Source organism: Coturnix japonica, chromosome 2, assembly GCF_054131305.1.
Source record: "Coturnix japonica strain WE chromosome 2, WE-NBRP24, whole genome shotgun sequence".
Lineage (NCBI taxonomy): Eukaryota > Metazoa > Chordata > Aves > Galliformes > Phasianidae > Coturnix > Coturnix japonica.
The window spans coordinates 122,112,498-122,140,494 of record NC_140664.1 but is presented as its reverse complement, the minus strand read 5'-3'; the positions used below and the strand labels follow the sequence as shown (position 1 = coordinate 122,140,494).

The 27,997-nt window shown below is 38.3% G+C and overlaps 2 protein-coding genes across 28 annotated transcripts in view; one reads left to right on the top strand and one right to left on the bottom strand.

Moving 5' to 3' along the window:
• Positions 1-103: 103 nt before the first annotated feature.
• NSUN6 (NOP2/Sun RNA methyltransferase 6) lies at positions 104-20,448 on the top strand. Of its 6 annotated transcripts, none has more exons than XR_014943087.1 (12): positions 104-137; positions 3,262-3,356; positions 4,115-4,270; positions 5,947-6,026; positions 7,210-7,319; positions 8,337-8,490; positions 8,755-8,836; positions 10,012-10,184; positions 12,105-12,249; positions 14,001-14,149; positions 15,870-15,995; positions 18,864-20,254. XR_014943087.1 is itself a non-coding variant. In XM_085538683.1 (12 exons), the coding sequence occupies exons 7-12, from the start codon at positions 8,771-8,773 to the stop codon at positions 19,074-19,076; spliced, it is 819 nt and encodes a 272-aa protein (XP_085394809.1). In that variant the 5' UTR covers positions 104-137; positions 3,262-3,356; positions 4,191-4,270; positions 5,947-6,026; positions 7,210-7,319; positions 8,337-8,490; positions 8,755-8,770; the 3' UTR covers positions 19,077-20,448. The 6 variants fall into 6 exon arrangements, 5 of the variants coding, with proteins under 5 accessions (XP_085394809.1, XP_015708946.2, XP_085394808.1 ...); XM_085538683.1 differs by having other exon boundaries at positions 4,191-4,270; positions 10,065-10,184; positions 18,864-20,448; XM_015853460.3 differs by having other exon boundaries at positions 10,065-10,184; positions 18,864-20,448.
• CACNB2 (calcium voltage-gated channel auxiliary subunit beta 2) overlaps positions 19,589-27,997 on the bottom strand; it is a 220,394-nt gene continuing 211,985 nt past the window's right edge. For 10 of the 22 annotated variants that reach the window (XM_015853452.3, XM_015853450.3, XM_032443075.2 and 7 more), the window contains one exon: positions 25,277-27,107. In XM_015853452.3, coding sequence (XP_015708938.1) covers positions 26,625-27,107 — 483 coding nt within the window. In that variant the 3' untranslated portion in view covers positions 25,277-26,624. Of the gene's footprint in view, positions 27,108-27,997 lie in introns of all 22 variants that reach the window. The other 12 variants (XM_015853453.3, XM_015853451.3, XM_085538675.1 and 9 more) reach the window with 4 other exon arrangements.

The following is a 27,997-nucleotide window of genomic DNA, read 5'->3' as shown; positions in this document are numbered from 1 at the left end:
CGCTGCCCCGCTAGGCCGCAGCGGAGCGTCCCTAGGCCGGGTGCTCGGCCCCGAGATGTCCAATCATCTCGCGCTTAGGGGCGGGACTTCCGGCTGCTGCCCCGGAGGAGGCGGGAGCGGCCCGAAGCGCGTTACAGGTGGGAGCGGGGAGTCGTGAGGGGAGGGCGGGCAGGAGTAATGTGAGAGTAATAGTAACAGTCATAGTATTAGTAATAGCCATAGTAATAGTCATAGTGATAGTAATAGTCTCGTGCGGGTTGGAAGGGACCTTAGAGATCATCGAGTCCAACCCCCAGGATTCGAGCTTCTGTGCTGCAGAGCGTCACTTCTACCACTTGCGCCACAGGGGGATTCAAACCCCTTACCCTGGTGTTACAAGGCGGCATTCCTACCACTGCGCCACCGGAGCACACGAGGGTTGCGTGTGAATCTGTTGCCGTGCTTCTGCGCTGAGCTCAATGCACAGCGGTAACTCCCGGAAGGAGCACGGGGGCTTATATAGGGAGAGGATGAATTCAGCTATCCATCCCAGCATGGAGGATGTGAACTGAGTTGTCCTTTCTCATTTGAAAGCATTGCTCTTCCTTCAGGTTCTTCATCACCTCTCTCTGAGCTTAAGCTACATTGCATCTTCCCTGAGATGTCAGCATTGAAGCTGCACACATACAGTGCTGAGGCTGTTGGTTGTGTGGGGAAAAGGGTAGATTTAAATTAGATATTAGTAAGAAATTATTAAGTTTGAGCATGGTGAGACACTGGAACAGGTTGCCCAGTGAGGTTGTGAATGCTGTCTCTCTGGAAATATTTGAGGCCAGGCTGGATGGGGTTTTGAGCAGCCTGATCTAGTGGAAAGTACCCCTGCCTATAGCAGGAGGGTTGGAACTGGATGATCTTACAGGTCCCTTCCAATCCAAACCGTTCTATGATTCTTCTGATACAAGTTGTAACAATATTGCTAAGCTTTCTTTTATTCCTTAATGCATGCCCCGGCCCTGAAATTTATGTTAAAGTAACAAAAAGAGCCATGACTCTGAACCAAGGAGACAAGGAAATTCTTCAGAGTCGTTGTCCTGAGGAAATAGGAGGTCTTGCTTGGAATCAGTCACTGCATATTTAACACACTTGTGTGAAACTTCTTCATTTGTAACATATCACTTGGGAAAACTGCCTGTGTAACACAAGTAATGTATACGATCTGAAGATCTTTGTGTAAGCTATTTGTGATAGGATTAGCCCCATGCATCTAGTGCTGATATTAAAGAATTTCTGCTTTCTAACACTTAGAGAGTTGCTTGATCAACTTACAGTATCAGTTCTCTTCCCTGAACTAAGCACAGCAATAGTGGATTTCTTGTGTTTGCCACATGAATGCATGCATTGAGTCCACGTTCCTTACCGTTTGTGACAGAGCAGCTCTTCTGCAGTTATACTGTCTACCAGGCCCTGTGAAGTATGCAGGGTCTTTTTGCTTTTCCTATTATGTATTCCTTGACTAAACACTTGGTTAAGTGTTCATTAAAAACACAGATCGTAGAATCACCAAGGTTGGAAAAGATCTCTGAGACATTCCAGTTCAACCATCCACCTACCACCAATGTTTTCCCACTAAACCATGTCCCTCAGTACAACATCTAAACATTCTTTGAACACCCCCAGGGATGTGGGGTTCTCCCTGGGCAGCCCATTCCATTGCCTGACCACTCTTTTGGAGAATTTTTCCTAATATCCAACCTGAAGCTCTCCTGGCAAAACTTGAGTGCATTCCCTCTAGTCCTGTTGCTAGTTACATGGGAGAAAAGGTCAGCATCCACTTCATCACAACCGCCCTTCATGTAGTTGTATAGAGCAATAAGGTCTCCCTTGAGGCTTCTCCAGACTAAACAATCACAGTTCCCTCTGCTGCTCCTCCTAAGACTTGTGCTTCAGACCCATCAACAGCTCTGTTGTCCTTCTCTGAACATACTCTGGGGCCTTGATGTCTTTCTTGTATTCTGGAGCCCAAAACTGAGCACAGTATTGGCAGTGCGGTCTTACTAGTGCTGAGTGCAGAGGATGATCACTTCCTATACTCCTAGGATGCCATTGGACTTGGCCACCTGGGCACACTGCTAGCTCATGTCCAGCTGAGCATCAACCAGTACCCCCAGGTCCACTTTCTCCACACAGTCTTCCATCCACTCCGCCCAAAGCCTGTAGCAGTACCTGGCATTGTTGTGGCCAAAGTGCAGGACCCGGCACTTGGTCTTGTTGAATTTGATCCCACTGGCCTCAGCCCAGCTATCCAGCCTGTCTGGATCCCTCTGTAGGGCCTTCCTACCCCCATGGCAGATTGATACTTCCTTAAAACTTGTTGTCATCTGCAAACTTACACTCAGTGCCCTTGTCCAGGTCATCAGTAAAGATATTGAACAGAACAAGCCCCAATACAGTCCTGTGGGGAACACCACTCGTGACTGGTCACTGGTCACAGGATGAAGTAGTGAAAAAATACAGAGAAGTGAAAGGTTCTTTGGGGAGGGACAATGTAATCTTTCACCAGACAGCTTGAACATTTTCCAATAAGGATCAGCTGATCTATTCCTATTTGAATTAAACACACTCAAGATAAAACTGACCTATAGTGCTTCCATAGTTTATTTTTAAGCCTATATGAAAAAGAAAAATAACTGCCCACAGTCACACACATTCCATTAGGAAGCTGGAATCATATGAACTATAAAGAAAGAAGTTAAGCTTCAGAAAGAGAAATTAGACAGAGAAAGATAATCTCTAAAAAAGAGCAGGTAGAATGAATAGAATAATTGAATAATTAGAATCAGAGTTTCAAAGATGGGACTCAGAGGAGTCAAAGCTAAATTCTGTGAAGAACCCCTGTGAGTGAATGTTACCAGTAAATGACAATTAGGGATTTTAATGGGACAGGATTTAGAGGTGATGACACCTTCTCTGTGTTTCAGACACTGATACTGTAGCCTCATCTGGGAACTTCTGACATCAAAGATGCTGGTAGCATCTTTGCAATGTGACTGTTGTGCACTGCAGATGCTAGACATGTCACTTAGTCTCTGCTGAAAACTAATATCATTACAGTCATAATCTAATCAATGTTTGGATTTTTACTCAAAATATTGCGCTGTTAAAACAGAAGAATCAGAAAGTTGTGCAGCTCAGTTTGTGGATACATCTCATGTCTGTAAACTTGACTGTTATGATTAGAAGTGCCAAGAAAATACATTGCTTATTTCGTTTGTTTACTGGCAGAATTTAAACGCTGAAGGAAGATGTCTTTTTTCCCCAAAATCTCTTTTCAACGTGAAGTTGAAGAGTATCTCAGCAAAGTGTTCAGAAATAATGAGGTATGTGAAACAGATACCACTGCTAACCATAGCAAATACTTCAATAATTGAACATTTCATTATTTTCTGTAACTTTAATGCTTTAAAATAAAGTAATATCTTGACGTTATCCATAGATTTTTAAGTGTAGTTCTATTTATATTGTAAAATTATTCTTTAGGGCTGTCGGCTCAAAGTAATGTTAAATATTTAACCTAAAGTGTATAAATCTGAGGCTTCAGTTTTGGATCCTGCTGAAGGATGATCATACTGGAGATTAAGTGCATATGTATTATTGAGAATATTAATGAGAAATATTCCCTTAACCCAGGGCAAAATCAAAAATACTATAGATTAGTTATGATTTCCTAATGTCAGCTGACACAAAAATGATGTTTTTGTATATATTTCTAATAACTAATTCATGTTTTTGAATTGAACATGTTTGCTTGTCCATCTTCTCAGATACATTATTTCTGCAGTACCTACAGTATTACAGAACTCACTCACGGTTGTCTTCAGTATTTGCTGTATACAGTATTCCAAATGTATCTGGAATGATTTGGACATTTTTCCAACAATCCCTTTTCTAGAAATTCATAAGGTTATCTCTGGAGTCAGGTCTCTATTGCATAGACACTCCTCACTACTGCACACCATACAACCATTATTCCTGCATTTCTGCTTAATGTTTATTTTATATTATGCTTCCACACAGCAAGAGGCTATTGTGTGAATCTCTTTAATCCTTATTTTAAAATCTCTCCTTTTCCTGTCAGCTTATAACTGCTTTAGGTACAAAGGAGGCAGAGAGTAAATATCAATCTCTGTTAAGTCATCTATCTCATCCACCAGCTATCACAACTGTTAGAGTTAATACCAACTTGGCCTCAGTGAAACATGTGAAAAAACTGCTGCTTGAAGAAATCCAGAAGGTTTGTACAATTTCTTTGTTAAAGCAAAAATAGCAAGATGGTTCATCTTTTGCCTCATTAGGAGAGCTTTTCACTACTGGAAACTATTCTTTAACTTAATACATGTCCACTAGTATTGACATTGTATAGATATATTGATTTCCCGTCAGCATTAAATGTTAAATCAAAATTCATCATCTAGCAGTATTCAGCATCTAATACGTCCAAGAAAATTAACAAAAAAGGGAGAAAGACAATCAACTTTTTTTTTCTAAGTGGCTGATGGAGACCTTAGGTAAGATTGGGTTACTACTGTAGCTAATACGGTACAGGCATCTAAGTCTGGAGAAGATGGTAGAAGAAATAGTTAAAATCTGTAGCTCAGTATACTGTGTTCAGCAACTTATTTTTAGTAAAGATTAAAGGAGACTGAATGAATATTTCATTCTGAAAACTGTTTAGGAAATCGAGAGAATCTATATGATGAAAAATCTGCTGCCAGAGTGAAGCTCTGTGGCACCCATAAGTTTCTTTTTACCTACTTGTTAATCTTCTGATCATTCTTTTCAGTTTTTACTTACCCAGATTTTGTGCTTGATAACACATAAGCCACAATGTCGAAGAACTGGACTATTTGGAAGCTCTATCCTAGTACTTCAGTCTGTTTAAAAAGATCCGGTCCTTCAAGTAAATTATTGATGTTAGTGGGTGTACAGGGAGCTATTGCATGACAGAAGCCAAGATGCTCCTGTGATGCAGAGGCAGTTGACAGCATTCTGTTGGCTAGAATGGTAATGAGTTACGCTAATTTTAGCTTGACTCTGGAAATGGGTACTGCAGTACAACATTCTGCTTAGAGGGAAAATGCTTTGCTGAAATCTGAATTGGCTGGCTTTTCATAAACTTCTGGTGTTTTTAATAGTGGTTATATTAGAAAAGAAAGTTATGTACACAGTTTCTAACAAAATTATGCAAATGAATCATTTTCTTTGTTAAGAGAAAACATTTATTAGATGCAAAATAATGATGGTTTTGCTTGCTTGGGGCGCATATGTTAAAAGCCTCAAGCAAGCAGACATCTTTTGAAAGTCCCAGAATCATTTTGAAGTAGCAACTTGTCATTTCTTTTGCACAATTCAGCTCCAGTATCCAGTCAAATTGAAGCTGAAATGAGAAATAAAAAAAGCGTTGCCACTCTATCATATGTATTTAGACAGTGCATGAGTTTAACAGTAGCTTGTAATTAAGAGTAGTTTAAAAAAAAACCAAAAAGGGGATTTATAATTAACAGCACCAAAATAATAACAAATTAGACCTTATCTTCAATGTATTTGTTACTATGACGTGATGATAACCTGACACAACTTTCTTCCAGCAGAGTGTAAAAACAAGCAGTAGGGTTTTGAGGGTCAGGACACTGTTCCACTCTCCTAAGTCAATTTTCTCAGTGAATCCTTTTACAGACTTGTTACTTCTACATTTATTCACTGTTTGGAGTTTACATCAATATTTTTGTTATGGGTTGTCTCCCTGTACGTCATTCCTTCAAACTCTCTCAGCCATTTTCACCATTTTTCTTTTGGTATTCTCTAAATTATGACTGGAAAAAAGTGTTTTCAATTTAATGAACTAGTTAAATGTTAGCTTCTTAGTCTTATTTACTGTGTGTTTTTTGTTGGTTTGTTTTAATGTAACAGCAATTTAAAGGAATCCGTGTTCCAGTTATTGAGCACCCGCAACTCCAGGACATCTTATTAATTCCTGTTATTGGACCCAGGTTTGAATTTTCCAGTGTTTAACTTTAAAAATACATATTTTACTTGTAAATTTAATTTTAAAATGTATATCTACTGACAGTAAGTAAAGCACAACCTCATTTATATTGAGGTCTAGCGGACAGTCTGAACTGTCATAGTCTTATTCTTTAAAGAAGAATAGGGTCATAGTTTTATTCTTTAAAGGATACAAGAAAGCACAGAAACAGTTAATTCTCTAAGAGATAAAGTTATTAAAGAGAAAAATGTCACATAACTGCATCCTCTCTGGAAAGCCAGGTAGGTTGCAGACTGAAGAATTAAACTTTTGTGGGGCTTGGATAGAGAGTTATAGTAGAAAATAGATAATGCAGTGTTTTCTTCTCCTGAAATCTGGTCCAGAATGAGACCTCAGGAGGTTGGCATCAGTAACGCTGGAAGGATTCCTGAAGAAATTTTATCCTCTTCAGACTGATTATTTGTTTTTAAGCTATATCTGGCTATTTCCAGCGTTGCGTCTGTGTTTGCCCATTGGAGTTTCTTCATTGTTTTACTGAATTCAATGAAGAACATTTTGTTTCAAGTATCTTGTTCATTACTGATACTAACATACTTTGGTTTGTAACAGGATTAGAGAGAGACTGGTAACAAGCAGTTCCAGTTAATAAATACATTCACGCTCTATTATCTTTTGCAGAAACTTTTTCTGAACATTCTGTTCTTTTTATAATTGAACGTGTTTACACTTTAATTACTTTTGGTAACTCTCTTCTTCACAATTCTTACTGGCAAAATTCCCTACGCCTTGTCATGTGTTTATTATAGAAATACTTAGCAGTTGTTAAGTACAGAGTCATTTAACAGTCATCTGGCCCAGGAAGGGATAGAGATTATTTCTTTATCTTGTTATAATGTATTTGTATTTCTGTATGAAATGTAATTCTCATATTACATTTCTAATAGTGTCAGAATGTGCCTCAATCTGCTTTAGTTTGAGGACCATTGTTGTTGTTGTTTTCTCCTCTGTTCTTTGATTCCTTTAGAACTAAAATTAAATTTTTAATTGACCACATGATAGCTACGTATTTTTTCTTCTATACTTTAAGAAAAGAAAAATATGGACCACAGAGTTTACTTACTTGGGAGAAGAGAGTGATTTCTTTCAGTATTTTGTTCTTTTAACTGAACTGCATCCTGTGTTTTTAGGCAAGATTTAAAAAAACATGAGTCTGAAGTCATTGTTGGAGCACAGTGTGGGTATGCAGTACTTCGAGGCGCACACGTTTATGTTCCTGGTATCATATCTACTTCAAAATGTAAGAGTTCTCTACATTTAAAACTTCTAAATGGCGAGGAAAAAACATCACCCCTCAATTCATTTCTAATAAATAATGTAATCTGTTTTGTCTTCTGCTCACAGCTCAAATCAATCTTATGTTATACAGTCAGTACATACTTGATCTGGCTTTTGTTGGAAATTATCAGTGTTGCTGTGCGATACATAAGAAAATGGCACGTCATTATTTCTCACTGTAAATTCCCTTTACAGTATTTAAATCCTTAGCTTAGAAGTATTTGTTCTCAAATATTTAATTTTTTTAATATTCATTTTGGAAATCTTTTTTAAAGAAAATGAATTAAAACTGTCTTTTTTTTAGTTAGTTTGTTTGTTTAAACAAGTGACACTTTCCAGTCTTCTGGGAAAAAAAGGTGCTGCAATAAATGGGTGGTAGGCGGATGTGTGTTGATGGTACCTAAACGGTGGCTGGATCATGTAGGGATCACTATTTCAAGAAGTATTTTCTCTTCATGTAGCCACAGAGGCAGCTGACTTTACTATCCTGACAGATTCCAAGTTACAAATCTAGAAAAATAGATTTGTTCCCAATGGTAATTCATTTTTCATTGTTTGTTTATGAAGCATCGAGTAGAACCTTGTTTTTCTGTTGATGAAAAACATCTTCAGTTTTCATGGCAGTTTCTTTAGATATGAAAATCTGTGTTTTTCCATCTTTCAGCACTGATGAGACAAGATAAAAATCGGTTAGGTAACCATGTGGTGATATAATAAATAAACTAAAGACTTGTCTAGCTGCTTAAGAAACAAGTCTGATTTGTAACCTAATGGTTCTCAATAGCTCTAGATAATTGAGTCACCATTCAGTATGCATACTTCCAAGCTCAATGCCTATCAGGTCATTTATTACATTAAGAAAACCCCAGTTTTGCTGTGGTATAAGAGTTGAAGCAGCCTACTGAAAACCCTGAATTATTTGGTCCTTACTGTCTTATCAAGTATAAGATTGAATTCAAAACTTTTGTTCTTTGCCCAGTTGTGAAGGCTGGAGATTTAGTCTCCGTCTATTCGGATATTGAAGGGAAATGTAAAAGAGGAGCCAAAGAATTTGAAGGAGTTAAAGTTTTCCTTGGAAATGGGATTTCAGAACTGAGTCGCAGTGACATTTTCAGTTTGAATGGCCGGACAATGTAAGTAAGTCCTTAGTAACTGCAGTCTCTGTCTACAGATATTCCAGTTTTAAATGCAGATTTTTATCACGGTTTACCCATCTTATTGACCTCATTTAAAGAATATCAACTGCTAAATTGTAAAATTATTTTTCTTGGCTGATTTATAATGGTTTCATTTTTGTAAGGTTTTGTTTCAAATTTTTGTATATAAGCATACTGATATTAATACTGTTAATAATGATACACCTGAGTACTTGAAATAAATTGTTTTGTGTTTTTCAGTGGGTTAGGTGTGAGAATGACAGAGCCAGTCTATCTTAGTCCTTCGTTTGATGGTGTGCTTCCTAGTCATGTATTTTTACAGGTATGTTTGTTGCCAGTATGAAAATCTGCACTGGTGCAGAAGAATGAGTATTTTCTGAGCACTCCTTTGAACTCTGTATGTTTATTGTGCATTACAGCACATAATTCTCTGTTTGGATTTAAAGAAAACAAATAACAAATGTGGTATCTACATGTTTATGTCACACAGGAGACTTGGGAGATATTTTTTTACTTAGAGGCTCTTTTTGCACAAATATTCCATAGAACATTTAGTTTTTGGAATCTGCTTTATGAACTACAAGACAAGTCTTTCAAGATACACATTTCTGTAGATAAGGAAGGAAATCTTCAAATAATTGACTTTAAATTGAAGAGAACTTGAACTTCATTCTTGACAGCTTTTTCTTTTGCAGCTTTAACATTTATGAATCCTAAACTACTTTTCCCCATGCAACAAGTTTGATTGAAAACAGTGAACAGACATGACAGCTGGCCATGTGGATTATGCTGAAACATAGGATGATTAAATAAATGGAACTTTTTGTTTTCTAAGATCAAGTGAAATTCATAATTTCAGTTTGTTGAAATTAAAGAAAAAAGTCTAAGACATGAACCAGGTGTGCAAGAGTTCACTAATTGTATTTTTTAAATATAAATACAAACATTCCCTGGGCTTAAAAAAACAAAAGCAAACTATTTAGCCCTCCAAAAAGTAGTTTTACTCTATAAAGCAAATGCAAATTTTATCTCAAATAAGCCTCCTTCAGTCATATCCTCTGAAATAGTACATTGCTTCATTTGATAGGTACAACGATCACTCAGATCTGTTCTGCTTAGACAGTTAGCCCAATTCAGTTCCTTCATTCAGTAAGTTTAAACTCCTGCCTATTCATCTAATGGCTTGATACTAAACTACACCAATATGTTTCAATAAAACAAACTAGTATAAAATCCTAGTAATATACAGAACAGCTCTATGTCTATGGTAGTATCAATTTAATTTATTTTCAGTTTTAGCAGCATAACCTCCCTAGCCACAAATCCTTAAACTTCAGTCATAGATACTCATATATGGCTTTAAATAGACAAGAGCCAATAGAGACATCTGCTGTCTGTTAATATTTCATTTTCTGGTAAGGAACCGACAGCAATATCTTAATATCTTAACTGCTGAATTTTATGTTTACTTTTAACGTTTGTCATTCCTTATTCTAGGACCTGGTACAGGCCATAAGGTTTGAATTCTCCTGTTTTTGTCTTTATGACAGAACTTACCTTCAGTGGTTGTCAGCCATGTTTTAAACCCTCAACCAGGTGAAAGAATTTTGGACATGTGTGCTGCACCTGGAGGAAAAACAACCCATATTGCAACATTAATGTGTGATCAGGTAAGAGAAGTCACTGAGCATTTTCTGTCTCAGTGAAGTCTGAGCACCATCACTTTAACAGATCTGTCAGAATGCACTCAGATAACTTAAAATAGCAAGCCACTAATACTCAGACATTCTGTTTACCAATGTATTTTGTTAGTAACTGAAATGAGCACAGACTACTAAAAGGTTGCCATCCCTTTTAAGACCTAATTTGCTGCAAATGGATCTGTTGAAATATATGTTTGATTTCACTTATTTATAATGGAAGAATTTGTTGACTTGCACGTTACTCAGAAATACACTGGATTTATGAAACTAAGGATTTATGGGAATCACAGGTTTCTGCAGTGTGCTGAAAGAATGTGTAGTTTTAAAGCATGAATTGGGAATAGTTAAAACCTTGAGGATTTATTATTGTTCAGAGCCCAGTCCAAACCACCTTTTTTCCCCAGATGTCAAAGTATCACAGTATCACAGTCTCGTGTGGGTTGGAAGGGACCTTAGAGATCATCGAGTCCAACCCCTGGGATTCGAGCCTCCTGAGTAGTAGAGCGGCACTTCGACCACTTGCGCCACAGGGGGGGATTCGAACCCGGGCCTCTGGTGTTGCAAGCGGCGTTCCTACCACTGCGCCACCTTCATTGTCATAGAGGAAACTTTTACAGTAGTGACTGGAATGGGCCAGATGGGGGAGACCTGTTGTATTTTAGTCTGTTCCTGTTGCTGAATGCCTCTCAAAAGAAGAAATTATCTTTACTGTTCACAGTATGGCACATGTACAGTAAAGCCACCATTTCAGCAAAAGCCCTAACAACTTTCAAGCACCATCAGAATTTAGTGTGCATGTACAGCATGCTGAGTGGTAATGGGAGAAGCAGTGGCATCTGGTCACTGCGTATTCACGTTAGAGCTGAGTCGGCTCACAGCAGTGGGGGCTAGAAATAATTGAAACAACCTAAATCCTTTTCTTTCTTTCCAGTCCTAGACCTACCAATTGGCTAACATGGTTACTACAGTCAACCATTGTACCTTCACTAACTTCTTTTTCTTTCTTTCTTTTTGTGTACAGTCTGTCTATTTTTCACATGATCACGTTGCTTTTCCATTAGTCTTCTGGAGAGCTATCACCAAATTAAAAAATAATGGTCATGTTTTCTCAGAAGATCTGAATCACTGTAGCAAGTCCATTCGTAGTTCCTGGTCTCTGGCTATGAGTTGTTTATTTCCTTTTGTTCTGTTTTTTGAAGGTCATTTTTGAAGGTTGATTACAGTTCTGGATTTCACTGACAATACTGAGAAGTGTTTTCTTTCCCGTGTACAAATTTCATCTAGCAAGTAGTGCTGTGTGCCTGTTTTGATTTATCCTGCAGAGAAAAAGAGAACGTTTATTCCTACCTGAAAGGAAGGATGCAGTAGTTGTCACTTCCACAATTGTAATGGTATTTTATGAACCTGAGCCAAAAGTACAGCTGTGGGACTCCTTTTCTCTGAGCTGAATATTATAACATCTCCATGCAAATATAAGACCTGTTGACCTATTTTACCACATATTTGAGACTTCAACCTTCTAACAAATTATTACTTTTTTACCTAATTGAATGCTCAGTAAAACAATATGAAACAAACAAGAAAATATAAACAAAATCTTGTTGGAAGCGAGACATTATAGGTTCCCATTTTGGAGTGATCAAGCCAAACAGGGTGCATAGAGCTGTAGACCTGTATCTACCCTAATGGGGGTGTCATGGAAAACGTGGGAGAACAAGGACTACTGGAGTGTAGGTTTAAAAATAATATCATTCTTTAGGGAAAAAATAAGCTTAATTTATTACACTAATCAAAGAGAAAAAAAAGAAATCAGGAACTGATATCTACCTAATCCCTATGCTTTTGATTCTATTTTTATTTTTTTAAAAAACAACTTTTCTTTTTCAGGGTGAAGTAATAGCAATGGACAAGATAGCCAACAAGGTCAAAAGAATTAAGCAGAATGCTGAATTACTGCAGTTGAATTGCATAAAGGCATTTTGCTATGACGGAACAAAAGCACTGTCAGCTGAGAAGAGAGAGGATAAACAAGGTAAAGTAAACAATTTGGGTTCCAGTAGTGTGTAGAATAAATGTCAGTTTTTAATCAATGGTATTAAACCTTTTACCAGTCCATAAGTTTTCATTCCATAAGTCAGCTGCTTCAGCCTGTGGAAGTCCTCTTACTTTCTTCTCTTCTCCATAAAGCACCTACAAAGCTCAAACTATCTGTCTTTATCACAACCTAATATGCTCAAAAGGAATGCAATCCCTTTCCAGATACTATCAAAGATTGATGAAGCCTTAAACCTTTCATGATAATACTTAACCCCATTCTCTGAGTTGTTTTGCTTAGTCTGAGAAATAAACTTCTGCAGAATAGCTTTGTTTTTCTACCTCAAAATCCTTATCTATAAAATTGGGTTATTAATACCTAACTCCCAGGAGTATTGCAAGGTTTAGTTCAGTAATATTTGTTCAGCTGTTCAGGGGAAAGTAGTGTGGAAGCATAGTGTATTATTTTGAGTTCATTTCATTTGCTTTTCTGCAGCACTGTATTTATGATGCTGGTTCTGTTCCCATGATGGAACGATTTAAGCAGTATCTGCTGTCTAGATTATTTTTAGTTTGTTGTGCAAAGTGTGCTGTTCTTTCTCACTGTTTTATTCCAGTCACTGGTTAGCCTAAGTAGGGATCAGGTTGCGTAATTCACCTTCCTTGTCCCCATCCCTTATTGTTATTCCAGTTTTGCAGGAATTAAGGTATTTTTCTTAATCATCTATGAATGTAAGATATTGTAGGTGGTTCTTAGCACTTACATAGATGAACAAGAGCTAGCTATAATACTGAGAGATCATGAAGGCTATTCTGTATGTCCCTGCAATTATGACATATGACGTACTTTGAAGGTTGAATTGGAGGTAGATAAATCAGTAGCACCAAAAGAGCCTCATTTGGTGATAGTACCTTCTTCTAGGTAGCAGAAGTTATCCACTCATTTTCGAGCGTGACCTGCATAGATATTTCAGGAACAGAAGAAAAAAAGGAGGCAAAGTATATAAATGGCTCTTCCTCATTGGCTACTCAGATACCAATATAGATCTCCTTTTGTCTTGATAATCCTGAACTGAATTGTTTCTCAAGCACTAGAGCAATGGACATATTGGGGCTGTTAAACTAGTTGGATTTGGAAAGGTGAAAGGATAGGCTCTGCATAAAGGAGGCACATATTTTTTTGTCTATCCAGGCAGCATTCAGAAGTAGTGCCTGTCTACTTGTCTACTGAATTGTTCTGCTGCAGAAACAACACATGTAGAACATCTAGTAGAATTAGAATGTTGAGTATTTCATGTTATCAAGTGCTCTATTTTCTATGTGAATTAGATGAAGTGTTATATAGGCAGTCCAATTGTTATTACTTAAGGCAGTCTTAATGGTTAACAATGTGCTTCTCTAACAACCTACATACACAGCTGTGCATCTGGCCAATCCTACTTCAACATTTTTGTTGTCTTTATGTTTTAGCGTCAAAATATCAGAGTTGAAAATATCACTGTCTAAAGCAGTGAAGCACTGTTTGAGATCACAGAACTGTAATTCCTTTTCTGTCAGACAAAATCTACCAGCAGCACTGATGAAACTTGTCTCTAGCTGAGATCACTTTTGCGGATACCATCTATAGGACTTCAGTGTTCTATGGCAATTAAGCTGTAACAGCCTGCCATTTCCTATGGTGAAATCTCAAGGAAAGAAGAGATGCATTTTACATTACTTTTTATTTTTCATGTCTTTTTCTCCTAACAGAAGGGCCTCCATTCCTACCGGAATCATTTGATCGAATTCTTCTTGATGCTCCATGCAGCGGGATGGGGCAGAGACCAAACATGGCTTATTCCTCGACTTTAAAGGAAGTGACATCTTACCAGCCACTCCAGCGCAAACTTTTCACTGTGGTACATATTAATTATTAAGTAGCTAAATTACATTGAACATAAACAGTTTTGCAGGGTAAAACTTAGCTTCACTTGCCAGAATGTTGCTTCATTTTCCGTACGTTTCTCAGCAGTTAGGTGCTGGGATGCACACATTCTAAAGTTCTTTGTATTCAGGGCAAATGTAGCACCAGAGTTAAACTGCTGCCGTTCTGTAGAATGTCCCTCTTTCTAAATATGTTTCATGTCTCATCCTTGCCCTTTTCTAGGTTTTTCATTCCTTGTTATTGCTCCTGGCTGCTTCTACATCGCATGATTTGCTGTAATGGTACTAGTAACCATTAAGTGCTGACCTCTTTCCTTTTCTATCATGGGGTAGCATTATCAAGGTTTTATTTTTCCAACTGGAGTTTCTTCTGTCACAAAAACCATCTGCAGTTCTCAGCTTATTCCTAAATTTAATTGAAGAATATTGAAGTCTTTGTATCTTGCCTTATTTCCAGCTGGTCTTATGTTATCCTTTGTCTTTGGGGACCAGTAGTTCCCAGAACACTTAGACTTGTTCTTCTGCAGATTTATGCTACGGTGCAGCCTGCCCTTTTGAAGCTCAGGTATCTGATGTTAACTTCTAGCCATTGAAATCTCAGTTTTCTATTATCCACACAACAAAAGACTAAGACATTCTTTCTCCTTAGAGGAAGAAGTGCAGTTTTCTTTATGTCGTTTCTTTTGGGATTTGTTTCCCCTTGGATAGAACAAGTTAAAAAACTCAAGTCATTTGTTCAGCTTCAGTTTCTCTCTTTCAGGATGATGGAGTCAAAGAGGAGGAAAGTTGAAATCATTTAGGAGCTCTTAAATATTTATAAAACAAGATAGTGTTCTCCTATCTTTTAAATGCCCCCTTCTTTTAAGTAAGGCTGATGACAGCATTAGCACTGAGTTAGCCTTTCAGCTGCACCAGATCTGCTGCTAGGTGAAGTCAGTTCACTGGAGCATGAGAAAGATGTCTGCAAGCAACAGTAAACAAAAAACTCTGTTTTTTTGTATTGTTTCTCCCTTTGGTTGTGTCAATTTCAGTTTATAATAATTGGAAAGGTCTGAGTTGCAGAGCAGGTGGAAGTGTTTCCTGTGCAGCAGCGTGGACTCTTGCCACTTCCTCACATGGCCTGCAGAGGTGCTCCGTGAAATAGATGCTGGAGCACACAGACAGGAGGCCATGTTACAACTTCCCTTGTTATTAAGAGCACGCTTTCCCTGACACTGGAGGACAAGATTTCACGAAGCCTCTGTAAACCTGAATTATATGTATTCAAAGTGAATTACAGCTTGGAAAGAAGCACAGATCTAACCATGCCAGATCTATGGAACAGCTGACATCTAATATCAGTGACAGAAATACTGTGCAACTATCCGTACTTGGCAGCATGTGATAAAAACAAAACTAATCTGTATGAGACATGCAGAGCTGCACAAACAACAAATCCTACAGGGTGAATCATCTCAGTAGCATTAAGAAAGTGCATGAACTATAATGCTGATTTTGAAAGAAAAGCCTTTCTAATCTATGTGAACTTCAATGTATTCCCTGAGAAGAATTAGCATCCTAACGTTGTTTTAGACAGAAAGATGTAAGTGTTAATTTTTAATATTATAGCTTAACAGTTCCGTGGGTGCCGTTACTTAATATGAAACATTTTGCCTTTAAATATAAGCTGAAGTGTTGTTTCTTTTTCCCCTGCAGGCAGTGAGACTGCTGAAGCCAGGAGGTGTTTTGGTATATAGTACATGTACAATTACACTTTCTGAAAACGAGGAGCAAGTTGCCTGGGCCCTGGAAACTTTTCCATGCCTCCAGCTTCAGCCACAGGTACTGGTATTTATAGGATGCTTGACTTGTTTTGGCACCATAAGGGTACTCAGTGAATTTACCATCAATAAATCTCTTTTTCACCGTAGAGAGTTTTAACTACTAGGGATAAAAATAATACAAGAATTTCTGATGCTCTTGAAACCTTTTTTCATGCTTAATTGAGCTTCATTTAGGGAACATTAAGTAGTTTCCCACTGTGTGCTGAGGTTGTTTTGATTTGCACAACAATCATTTAACACACAAGAGGGATAAAAGATCGCTCAGACAGGTGAAAATTTCTCTTGCTATTCTTTCTTAAATGCATGTATTTTATTTTCTTTTTCTGCCCATTAACAAAAGAGGTGACATTTAATTAAAGTTCCCGAAGCAGTGAAGATTTTATAAAGGGTGGGAAATAACTCAGAGGAGGATTTTATATGCGTGGGGGCCATCTTTGTTTTATATGAAGGAGGGAATAAATTTATTTAAAGCTCAGTGGCCGAAGACTGAATGTTGTCTTTTTTAGAGCCAGTGACTACCACATAAGTGCCAATGGGGAAAGTATATAGGGAGATACTAGAATTCTTATCCATACTGCATACCTTTCAAAATTACATCAGCTTTATTAGTTCCTTGAGACGGTTTATCATCAGGAAATATATATGCGTAGCTTTCTTCTCCTTTGTCATTGTGATGAGGTGGAGCATCTTAGTTGTTAGTCATCATGGCACTGAGGAATAGCCCAAGTCTGGTACCTGTTCAACCTGTACGTTCCTTAACGCCTTGAATCTGGCCTAAGAGCTTGGATGTATCTTTTAACTGAAAAAACTTTACAAATACACAGTGGTGTACAAGAACAAAATATATGAAGGCTGCCAAAGATTTAAGAGGACCAAAGCTTTTCTTAAAGATTTATATGCCAGGGTCCTTCTGCACATTGGTAAAAATTCAGGCTTTCCATCTATTTATACTAGAATCTTTTCTCAATTCCATCTTTTTCAACTGAGACCATTAAGTAAAGCTGACAGCATGGGAAATTGTCCTCAGTAGAATGACAAAGCAAAACACAAGTCCCATTAACTTAAGTGCAAGATTCCAACTTAATAGAGTTGGTACCTCACCTGTAATATACTTGGAATAAAGTACTTTTTCACACAAAAAAAATACATTTATATAAAAATAAGGCTTTGCATATAGCATAGTTCAAATAAGATGACACTGAATTATTTACCTACAAGTGGTCAATCATATCTTATAACCAGCTACCCTCCTGAGGTGATCTTTTCCAGTGAATAGGAAGCTGGGGTTAACTCACCTCATGCTCCTTTACTTATTTCTCATGTTCTTTCTATCTTGCAGCAGACACCTGCTTTATACCCAGCCCACTGTTTCCTACAATCTATCTATCTCATTTTGGCAGCAGGTCTTGGAATCAGGCTGTGCAAGGCAAAACAGGAGGTGGAGCCATCGGTATTGATCTCAGAGGTGGAGGTTACTGCATGGCAGCTGATCCTGTGCCGACTTACTGCCTCTTAGGGATTTACACACAGGAGATGATATTGGCTATCAGCTTCAATGCAGTAACTGATCTGGAAGGGAAAAGGAAGAGAGAGAGGGCAAAACTAGCCTTTGAACAAGCAAGTCAGCGCACCCTGTGTAACACTGTTTTCTGCATCAAACCCCTTTTATTCCAGTACTTCAAGTCACAACTCCTCGTTTCCCTTTGCATGTTGATTTTACTCAGTTTCCAACACATGCCTATTTTTGTCTCTTACCTGGAAAGCACCAAATTCCTATGAAATGAAAGGAAGAGAAGAATTGGGCTGCAGCCTCCTGGCTGCCCAGCTTTACAGCTGGCAGTGCATCGTTAAGCAGTTAACTCACATCATGTGCTGATGGGGTGAGCACCTGTGTTAGCAAAGTCTGAGGGCTCAACAAATGCTCTACTCTGCACTGCATTACAGATTAACAATGGAGTTCTTCATTTTGTTGTTGCCATACCAGCTCTTACAAATCTTGTTCTGTCTTCTGACTGAACGCATTTGATAAATGATCCAGCTAAGAATCAGGTTTTTCCAGGCGTCAGCATATTTAAACAAAAAGTAGTCAAGGCAGTCATAGGGAATGCTGAGAAGAGGGGTGGGGCTGTGAGAAGGCCTCGCTCCTGCCCAGGATTTTGATGACAAATGTCCTGCTGAATTCAGATGCCTGCGCCATTCCTTCCTCTGTGTCCTATAGAAACATGTCAGGGATGGTAACGCTATGCCCCTGTACCCATTAGTCTGATTACATAACATAGAAAATCTGCAGAACTGAATTTTTTTTGCTGTATCATCTTCTTCTGAAATGATGCCTCTTTAGGCAGCGTTCTTTCATTCTCTCCAGTTGAAGTTTTCTATGTGAAGAATCCAGCTATTTCTAGTACTGTTACTGAGCTAAGGAATCTCTCTTTTGGACAACCTGTCGTTGCTTACACAGAAGTGCTTCAGCATTTACATGAAAAACCTAAAACTTCCACATGCGTTGGCTGCTGCTAACAGCCTTCTTGTGATTGACAGGGATTTCACTCTTGGGCGACTGATTTAGCCCTATGGATGTCGCCATCCTCCATAAGTGCTCCAATCACTAAACTAATGGGCTAATGGGCTAAGTGGGCTTGGCCACACCACCAGCACCTTGGTGCTCTTTGGACACGCTGTATGCACACATGCATGCTTGCCAGATTGAGGGCCATGTAACTTCTGAACTTCCCTGCAGTGTACATGACACAAACCTAGTGTGTCTGCATTACGTTAGGCAGCTCTGCAAATACTTGTAGGAATACATCTGGGAGACCAGGGACTTTGTACTGATGTGGTAATTTGCTTTCCTGTGCTACTTCCAAAGGAACCCCACATTGGAGGAGAAGGCATGAGGGGAGCCGGACTGGCGCTCCATCAGTTGAAGCTGCTGCAGAGATTTGATCCGTCTGCTGGGACTTTGCAAGGAACGGATATGGAATCTTTGCAAGATTGCAGGGAAGAAGATTTGGTTTCACTGGCAAATAAGGACTGTATAGGATTTTTTATTGCAAAATTTATGAAGTTGAAAGGTAAATAAGCACCCAGCAATACAACCTGGAAAAATACCTCTGTGAGCCTAAGAGCAGTTCAGACGTGAAGTGCATGTGGTGGTGCTGCGCAGGTTGCCAAGCCAACGGGTGACGGCAGGGTTGCCATGGCAGCGCTACAGTCTGCCAGCTGTTCTGCTGGGAAAGAGCCACAGGTTGCAGAAAGTCGGGGCTGGGGGAAGGGCAGCATCGTTTTTAGGTCTGTTTGCTTTTATATTCACAGCGGGTCAGCGCCTGGATGACAAGGATGTTCAGTCGTGCTTTTGTCTGTTGTCTCTCGCTGTGTGAGTGGCTCACCTAGTGCAGGAGCAGTGGGAACAGGGGCTGGGGGGCGGTGAGGTAAGATCCTCAATGAAACGCAAGCAGAAATAAAGCAGACAGGAACCATTATGGTGAATTCTGGATTAAGCTTTTTCTATGGAGGTTTACCAATGGTTAATGCTTCATTAAATAGGGCTTCGGGAAACACTGTAACGTTTTACAAACGACTTTTATAAATTGATACTTAGAACCTCATTTCTCTTTTATTTTAATACAAGCAAGATTCTCTGTACACATAGTATATACACAAAATACGATTAGGCTTTGTAGCAGGTCTTTTATAGCAGCATGAATATATTAAACCATCTCACTCTGGGAATGTAAATAAATATTATTTCAACATCAAACTTCCCATGCATAAATTGTATTGGTTCTGAAACAGCCGCCTGGAGTGGCTGACCAATGACAACTTTAAAATCAAACATTTGCAATAGAAGGGGCTACATTTGTGATGAAAATAACAGAAGACAGAAAACAGTGCATTAATATCATCTGAAATGTTGCAAATCACCTTTCAAACAACTAAGAATATTAACTCTTAACTGGTTAGAAAGCATCAAATCAAATGAAGGTTGAAATAGGGGGAGCATGCTCCTGAGAACTGACTCCACACGCTGTTAAACATTCAATAATTGAAGTTTCTTAAACGTGTTGTCCCCATTTGCAAACTCTGCTTCAGTTCCAGAGATGTTCTGTCCGAGCAATGTTCTCTTTTTGCAGGACTGTTAGAAACAGCACAAAACGCAGGGGAAAGACAAGCACGCTTCAGAAACCTGAACTGACATCTGTGTTTTGTCGTTGGTTCTTTGCCTTTCTCATTGATTAAAAAGCATTCTCTGTAAAAAAATACCTTATTTTGCACTCCTCGTTATTTGGTTATTAAAAGGGATACCATGATAATTTACCTTCGCACTGTCAGAAGTGCTCGTAATCAGAATAATATATACAGCTCAGTAGTCTGGTTCTTAAATTTGTGACAAATGTTTTGATATAATGCATTTTCTACTGTTGTTAAATAAATTGTCTCTTCTGTTCTGCTAAGACTGATCAGCATTTTCTCTGTAAGGCCTATCCCAGCAGGACAGGAGAGAACTGTCTTCTTTTGTAGGCGACGCCTTGCTGTTAACCATGACATACCAAAAGAAGACTGAAAGCTCTCATTTCATCAGCATTAGGTGAGAAAACCTACTTAGAATCAGAATTGCTCACATCATATATTAGAGTATGTTTAGTCTAAACATGGCAAAATAACTGCTTGCTAACAAAAAGTGTTTGTCTTTTACTGCAAGTACATGTTGAAATCTTGGACACAGTGCTGGTTAAAAAAGATTTTTTTCAGAATATATAAATTCTGTAAACATTAATTAGCATACATAGATGGTATATTGAAATGTGCACATTCAGATCAATGGAGGAACTTTTGCCTCCAGTTTCAGTAGCAGGATGTGTGCAGTGCCGGGTTTTAGTAAAAAGCTTGCTGAGAATTTCCCATTATTTTTTTCAGTTTCAAATCAAATCAGATCTCACCTGATTTTATATAAGAAACTTCTTAGAGCCAAAAAAACCACAATTGTAAATGTCATATATTTGATTCCAGTGTAGTTGCAGACCGGACTTAACCCGAAAAAAACATTGCTGATATCTCAACTTTCAACCGTGGGAGTTGGTTTTGAAAAATAACCGCTAGACGTAAAATGTCATATTCAGTATGTTAAAGGGATACACCTCAGCTGTTTCCCTGCAATCTTCTCTCTCTCAGTAATTCCTGGGAGACAAAGGGAACTGATAAGGAGGAGAGAAGGAAGAAAGCACAGAGAAAGAGGGAAAGAGAGAGTTTTCCATCAAGCAGTTCAGAAGAGAAATGTAGTTGAGACGCTTCAAATCACCCTTTGAATGAGCCAAGCTCCTTATTTTGGCTTGGCTACGTTAGATGTCTTGAGCTGCATGGATACCATTCTTTCTTTTTCCTTTTCTTTCCAATCTGACCGTGACTTTAAAATTGCAGGAATTTAAATACTTAATCATTTTCACAACTTTGCTGTATGGTGTATGTGTATTTCTGACACATAATAAGGTTATTTTCCTAACAAGAATGCTTTGCAGACTGAATCATTATGCTTCAGTGTCAGGTGCTGAAGCACTATATATATATATATTTATATTTATTTATTTATTTATGTATATAGATTAGATATACAATCAGATCCTGTCTATCAAAAATAAAAAGCCAGAATCTGAAAAGTACCTTTCTCTATTTGTAGAAACAGTGATTAGTAATAGTGCCAAATCTAAATATTTATCTCCACCAATATAAAAAATATTAAAAGAGCAGCCTAGTATTGTATGACGTTATTCTACAGCTTCTTCCTGTTTACTTGTGAAAGAGCCGACTCTTTGACTGAGGGGTTTCATGTACTCTTTTAAGGAAAAGAAATAAGCCAATCATGGCCTTTGACAAGAAATGACTTTGGAGCAGGCAACTGAAAATACAAAGAACCTTCTTTTTTACAGTTTGTTGTTCACTACTGAAAAATTATGAGCAAATCCAAGTAAGAAAGGAGACAGATAAGTTGGAAGAACCATCTGGATTTCTACTATATGTGATATAGATCTCTTCTGGGAGCTGCACAGGAACGCATCTCTAGAGTGGCAAGCTATAAAAAGAAACTGTCCATAAAATTACTTTGAGATGATATTTAACACGGCTTGTTTTACAAAAAAATGGGGGGAATAAATTATAGACAAATTGCCAGACAGTAAATGTAACTGAATGACATTTGGTTAAAAACATTAGAAATAAAACGTCATCCATGTATTTTAAAGATGAATGAACAACTAACATTTTGGTAAACGATCTGCAGTACAGTAAGAAGTGTAAATAAATGCTGAACAGAAATATTATGTTACACTCTGAAAAAGGACGTCTCTGTTCTTTAGACTGTGTGACAGGTGTTTGCAGTGTGCTTTATTTTCATGGAGGGGATAGAACTAAAGTCAAAACTGCAGGAACAAAAAAGAGACTGATCAGAATGAACATTTGGGAAACACCTTGATCAGAGTCAAATGTAACCAGAAAGAAAAGCGCATCTGGAGGAGCTACCACAGGAGGTACTTGACTGTAACCTTTTTTCTCAGGACAGACCCTGATTAAAAGCAATCAGACCAGTCACTGCATTCCAGGTAAGGAAATGATAATGGACCAGCCTGAAGCCCCTGCAGTTGTCACAGAACATGAATATGACTTTGCAACCAAATGGAGCTTAAAAATGACAATTGCTAATGATTTTGTAGAAAAGAGTATGACGGGGCATGAGAACTGGGCAGGAGCTGCATGTAGAGAATGCAGAGGATCTTGATGAGCAAAATCATGCAAGGAAAAGTGAAAACAGTTCTCTACATTGACTCAGTGTTTGATGAGGAGGACTGACTTTCCTTATTCTCCATTTATAGTAAGGGCATCATTCTACAGGCATCATTCTACGGATATCTTTGAAAACAAGCACCCCACTCAATTCCTGTAGCTTTAAACCTGCCTTAACTAACTAGGGCCAAGTCCTTAGAAGGTACTCTTTATGTTTTACACCTTGAGAAGCATAAATTCTCAAAAGGCTTCTCAAATTCTAGATTCCTGACGCCAAACACTATGTGAATTCAGTAGTAGTCTAAACAAGGTTTCTTGGCATCTATAAATTCATCTTTCTAGGTTGTAGATAAACTTTATGAATCTATTTCTTCCAACTCTTAGCACCTCTGTGTATAAATCCTTCTGCTTATCCATCCCCCGTCCCTTAAGAGGCCTGGAGACTGTCACTCTCACCTCCTTCCAGTCCCTACACAAGAATTCTTTCTTTCTCAGTGTCTGTGACACTAAAACAACTGATAGACCTGAACCTGTCTATTCATTTGAGAAGAAATACAAAAAAGGATTAACGCCAGACATATATATATATACAAGGGAATGTTCCCATTCCTTCCATATACTGAAATCCTTTGGTAAAATACAGAGCTAGGGTTGATAAGATTCTCTATGTACAGCTTGACTGTTTTGTCTTCCTACCTTTCCTTCTCACTCAGTTTTATCTTTTTAGTCCCTTTGAATAGAAATGCTACAGATTGTTTTGTACCACACAAACACAAGAAGACTCTGGAGCTCACTAGGACCTCTAACATTCCTCATTCTCAAAGCTCCTGAATCCAGATACAGAAATAGGAACTCAATAGTATCCTAATGCAACCAATACTAAACTTTCTATTTGCAAAACTCTGCAAATACATTTCATCACAATAACCTTTGATATGTCCTCCAGTCGGAGTATCTTTAAAGCTTCTTGTTGAAATAATTCTGTTAAAGTGCTTTTCAAAGTAGTGCTCAGCAGGCAGGTGGTATTGTGCAAAATCTGTAGTACAAGCTCACATTACAACTGATTTGTCACTCTTAATAACTGAAGAAAAAATACCTTAGCAAGACTAAATAAAACCTACGGAGTGTCTGCCTAAGTAATGTGTTAGTATGTTGCCTATACGTTGTTAGTTGAACTATACAAAACCAAACTCTCATTAGCTGGATGGGGACATGGCTTTCTTTGCAAGATATTTATAACCTACCAATCAATATCCAGACCGTACTTAAATACTGGGGCTTGAACTGTGCGCTTTACTTTTCTCTTTATTTGTCTGTACATGGGTACCTAAATCCCTGGTTTTCATAATACTACTCGGTGTTTGGAAATTCTGCCAAACAAGACTTAAAATAACTTAAGAAAGGTGGAAAGTTAACACCTCCTGTAGCAAATTCAAATAAAGGAAGAAACAAAACTATTCAAGGTGCTGTAGCAGAATCATTACATCACTTCTTGGAGGCCACGGCTGTCATGTAGCAGCTACAGGGAGCAACAGCATTTAGCAAAGCTGATAAAATACCTAAAGTCAGGCTATATAGAACAAGACAATGCAACTTCTTGCATTAAAATGTGATCTGATATGACTCAAATGACAAATTCTGTCAGTGTTTTTCTCCACTGACACCCAGAGAAACCTCTTGTATCAAAAGCCACTATTTAGATGGTCTTATCTATCCATTTAGTAATACAAGAGGTCTACTTACCTATGCTTCCTTTGCCTACAAAGTGGTGTTTAAGGAAATGCTAAGAATTTTGTTTATAGAAAAATACTCTTCTCCTTGAGTTCCCCACAGTTCATGCTCTAAGCCAAGTATTACTCTTAAACAACCACAACAGTCAGCAGCACTAGCAGGAACATCCAGATATCTGACACAGATATTCTATTCTATAGCAGAATTTCACCCTTTTGAGTTGTAAAGGAAATGCATATGAAGCATAAGGGAGAGCAACGTACATCCGAGGGAGTCAAACTGAACTGCTTGGATGCTGGATCAGACTGGAGAAAGCATGCACCTCCATTTCACTAAAATGACAGTCAAAATCAGGCAATGCTGATGCTTCCTGGAATTAAAACAATAAATAAAAAGAAATTCCAGCTAAATGAGTTACTATCCCACTACAGTTTGTATTTAATGTGCTATTTACAGTGTAATCTAAGAAGTATTTCATTCATAGGATTATTACAAGGACTCTGTGGTGAAGAACAGCCTGTACAGTAGGCAAGGATATGGAGCCTGCAGCCAAAAAGAACTGTGAATTTCCCCTCACTTACCAGTCTCACAGGTGATCAATGCTAAACAAACTGTTTTCACTCCTTTTGCTTTCAATGCATTTTCTATAGTAAGCTTGCAACAGAATATTTTGTCACATTTTTCTTATCTCCCACTGTCAGCACATTTTAAGTGAAGGAAAAGCAGCGAGCTGTCTGCAAAGTGGGAATGCAGAGGAATTGGCAAGTGTAGAAAAAGTGGAGAAGCTACAAAAATTTATTTTCCAACAAAATAATTCTCCACAAGCTGTGTAAACTTTTCTTACTAAACAAATACTCTAAAACACAAAGATTTTACAGTTCCAGTGAAACACTCACAGTAACATTTGCCTGGTTTTACTCTCTTGAAGTCTCAACATGAGCCAGCAGATTTATGCTTTCTCAATTACCAGGGTCAGTAAACTCCCTCACGTTCCCTGACTGCAGTTTGGACTTTTAATAACAGAATGAAGAAACAAAACTCGTTGGGCTTTTGAGCAACCTTTGTTTTCTTTGATAGGTTCTCACACTTCGCTGCTTACTGTGCCCACGCACACGGCTGCCCATCCACCACCCACTCGCTCACATACACACCTCTGTCACTTGTGCTCTATTATTCTGACAGTAGAACAAAAATTAGGCTGTGTCCATTGCAATTTTGTAACCTGTGTAAACAATACTTTATAGTGGTAAGCTAGTTATCTTTACCGTAAATTCAAAATGCAAAATCCGGTTTGCAAGGACAAGATAAGGTGTAAGAGTTATTTAGATCCTCTATCTCAAGCACTCCTTCATATTTACATTTAGTATAAGCTTTCTGCTACAGAAGAAGTAGTATTTAGATTGAACACTGTTACAGATTTCCTAGATGAGGCTAGTTCCAGTTGCCAGTAATTCAAAAGCAAATCTGCTGACTTGGCATTAGGACTCTAAAACAGTGTGATCAAACTTATATAGTAAGAAGGTGTCTGCAGAAATAACATTTATAAACTGTATATACAGTACACAGTACCAATACATAGAAAATAGATTTTGACCCCAGGATCCCCTGTGTGTAAGGCAAGACTGAATTCCGTTCCCAAATGGAGTCCACCAGAGGTACAAGCAACAGATAGTGGCTCTTAAACCAATATGCAAATCAAGTGCATAACAAATTAAAAATCAGAGCAGACAAAAATTTTTAGATTTTTATGTGCTGATTCTGGCTTGCTGAATACATGGGAAGTTATTGAACATCAAATGTACCTTTGAGAAATAAAAAAACAAAACACTAACAACACCTCGATGGCAACAGATATTGTTCAAGTGGCAGCTACCAAAAAAAAAGCTTGAAAAATGGCATAGTACAACATCAGGAACTCTGCAGCTGTACCACGCTAATTCATAGAGCACTAACCAAAAAAATAAGTATATGAATATTCTATTTCATGCTATTGCTATGCAAGCAACAGCAGTACAAATCAGCATACAGAAGGATACCATATGTTCTGCAGTGAACAACCCAAAGATATTTTCAAGGGGCATTGTTACAAGACTTCAAAGAAACACAAGAGTGCCAGAGGCAAAAGTTACTGACGGATGTAAACATCCCTGTTCCATTCTCCTGCGTCGTTACGTTTTTTAGATATCACTTCCCCATCCTTGTCACAATATTGGTCCCTCGATTTATGACGACTTCGCTGTTTGTTGCATTCATTGTGGTCCTGCTCCCGGTCCCTCTCCTTTGAGCGATGCCTCGATTCTCTATGTCTGTGATCACCATGGGACTCGTCTCTATGATTGTGATCCCTGTGAGAATCATAGTGGTCACCGTGCTCGTGTGAGTAGTCCTCCTTTGGCTCTACGTAAGCCGAATCTCTGCTGTCTTGTGTTTCTGAGTCAAAAGTTTCTTGCCTAGGAAGGCCTCTAACACCACTGCGATGGTTATGGTGTTGAGTTGAAGAGCGATGGTGGGATTTCTTGATGGGTTCAACCCGTGCTTCCTCTTCAGTTTGTGAATTGCTGCGTTCAGGGACTGAGTGGTCATTCCTCTGGTCTCCTTGAGATCCCTGCTGTCACAACCACCAGTGAGTTCACATACATGAGGCACGCATATTAAAACTTTCACCGATACAAAATTAATCTAGAAAGCATCATGAAACCAATAGACTTTAAGTACACAACACTCCACCTCGGACCTAAACTAGGAAAAAATAACATTTGAATTCAACTTTTACTGAAAATTCAGTATTATAATACAAACAATTCCTTCCACTCCAGCCCAAAAGGAGAGTGGCACTCGTATTATTATTCCGTGAGGCTTTCTGTGAGATGCTGTGTGAGATGCATCCGTGAGATGCTTCTGAGTTTGTCAGTTAGCAACAATTGCCTATCATACTCCAGGCAAAAAAAAAAAAAAAGAGCATGCAAAAGCAGGACAAACTGCAGAAAAATTAAAGAGGACACAGCACTCCAGGAGAGGGCAGGTATCAGCTCAGAATTTAAAGATGCCTGCTTGGAACAGAAGCCGTGGAAAAGTGATTTTAGAGGGCTAAGGAGGCACCAGAAGAGAATCAAGGAACAAAATCTTGGCTCTTTTATAGTAGCTACTTTTTCTTTTCTTCTTCTTCTATTTTTTAATTATTATTATTCTTTTAACATAAAAAACACAATCGGATCTGTTATTAATAATAGTTTGTATTATGATACTAATAGTATCACTGACCTCCTGCTTTCCTCAGCAATCAGCTGATTTCGTCATGGGGACAAAAAATGAAACCTTGACCTCATAATTTTAAGAGATCCAGAAAACAGACCGTTGCCAAGCAATGTAGAAGGACGGTGATATTATCACCTACAGATTTCCTAATACACCACTACTATAACAAAATTTAAAAAAGGAAATTACCAGGTATTATCAAACCTACTCTTCATCAGCATAATGCTTTGAAATCACTGCAAA

What these genes read in the sequence shown, in the direction of transcription:
- NSUN6 (XM_015853460.3), top strand. Translation starts at nt 3,282, where the DNA reads ATGTCTTTTTTCCCCAAAATCTCTTTTCAACGTGAAGTTGAAGAGTAT. An exon ending in CAACATTAATGTGTGATCAG is followed by an intron (nt 10,185 to 12,104) that starts GTAAGAGAAGTC and finishes TTTCTTTTTCAG; the next exon opens with GGTGAAGTAATAGCAATGGA. An exon ending in GAAGAGAGAGGATAAACAAG is followed by an intron (nt 12,250 to 14,000) that starts GTAAAGTAAACA and finishes TTCTCCTAACAG; the next exon opens with AAGGGCCTCCATTCCTACCG.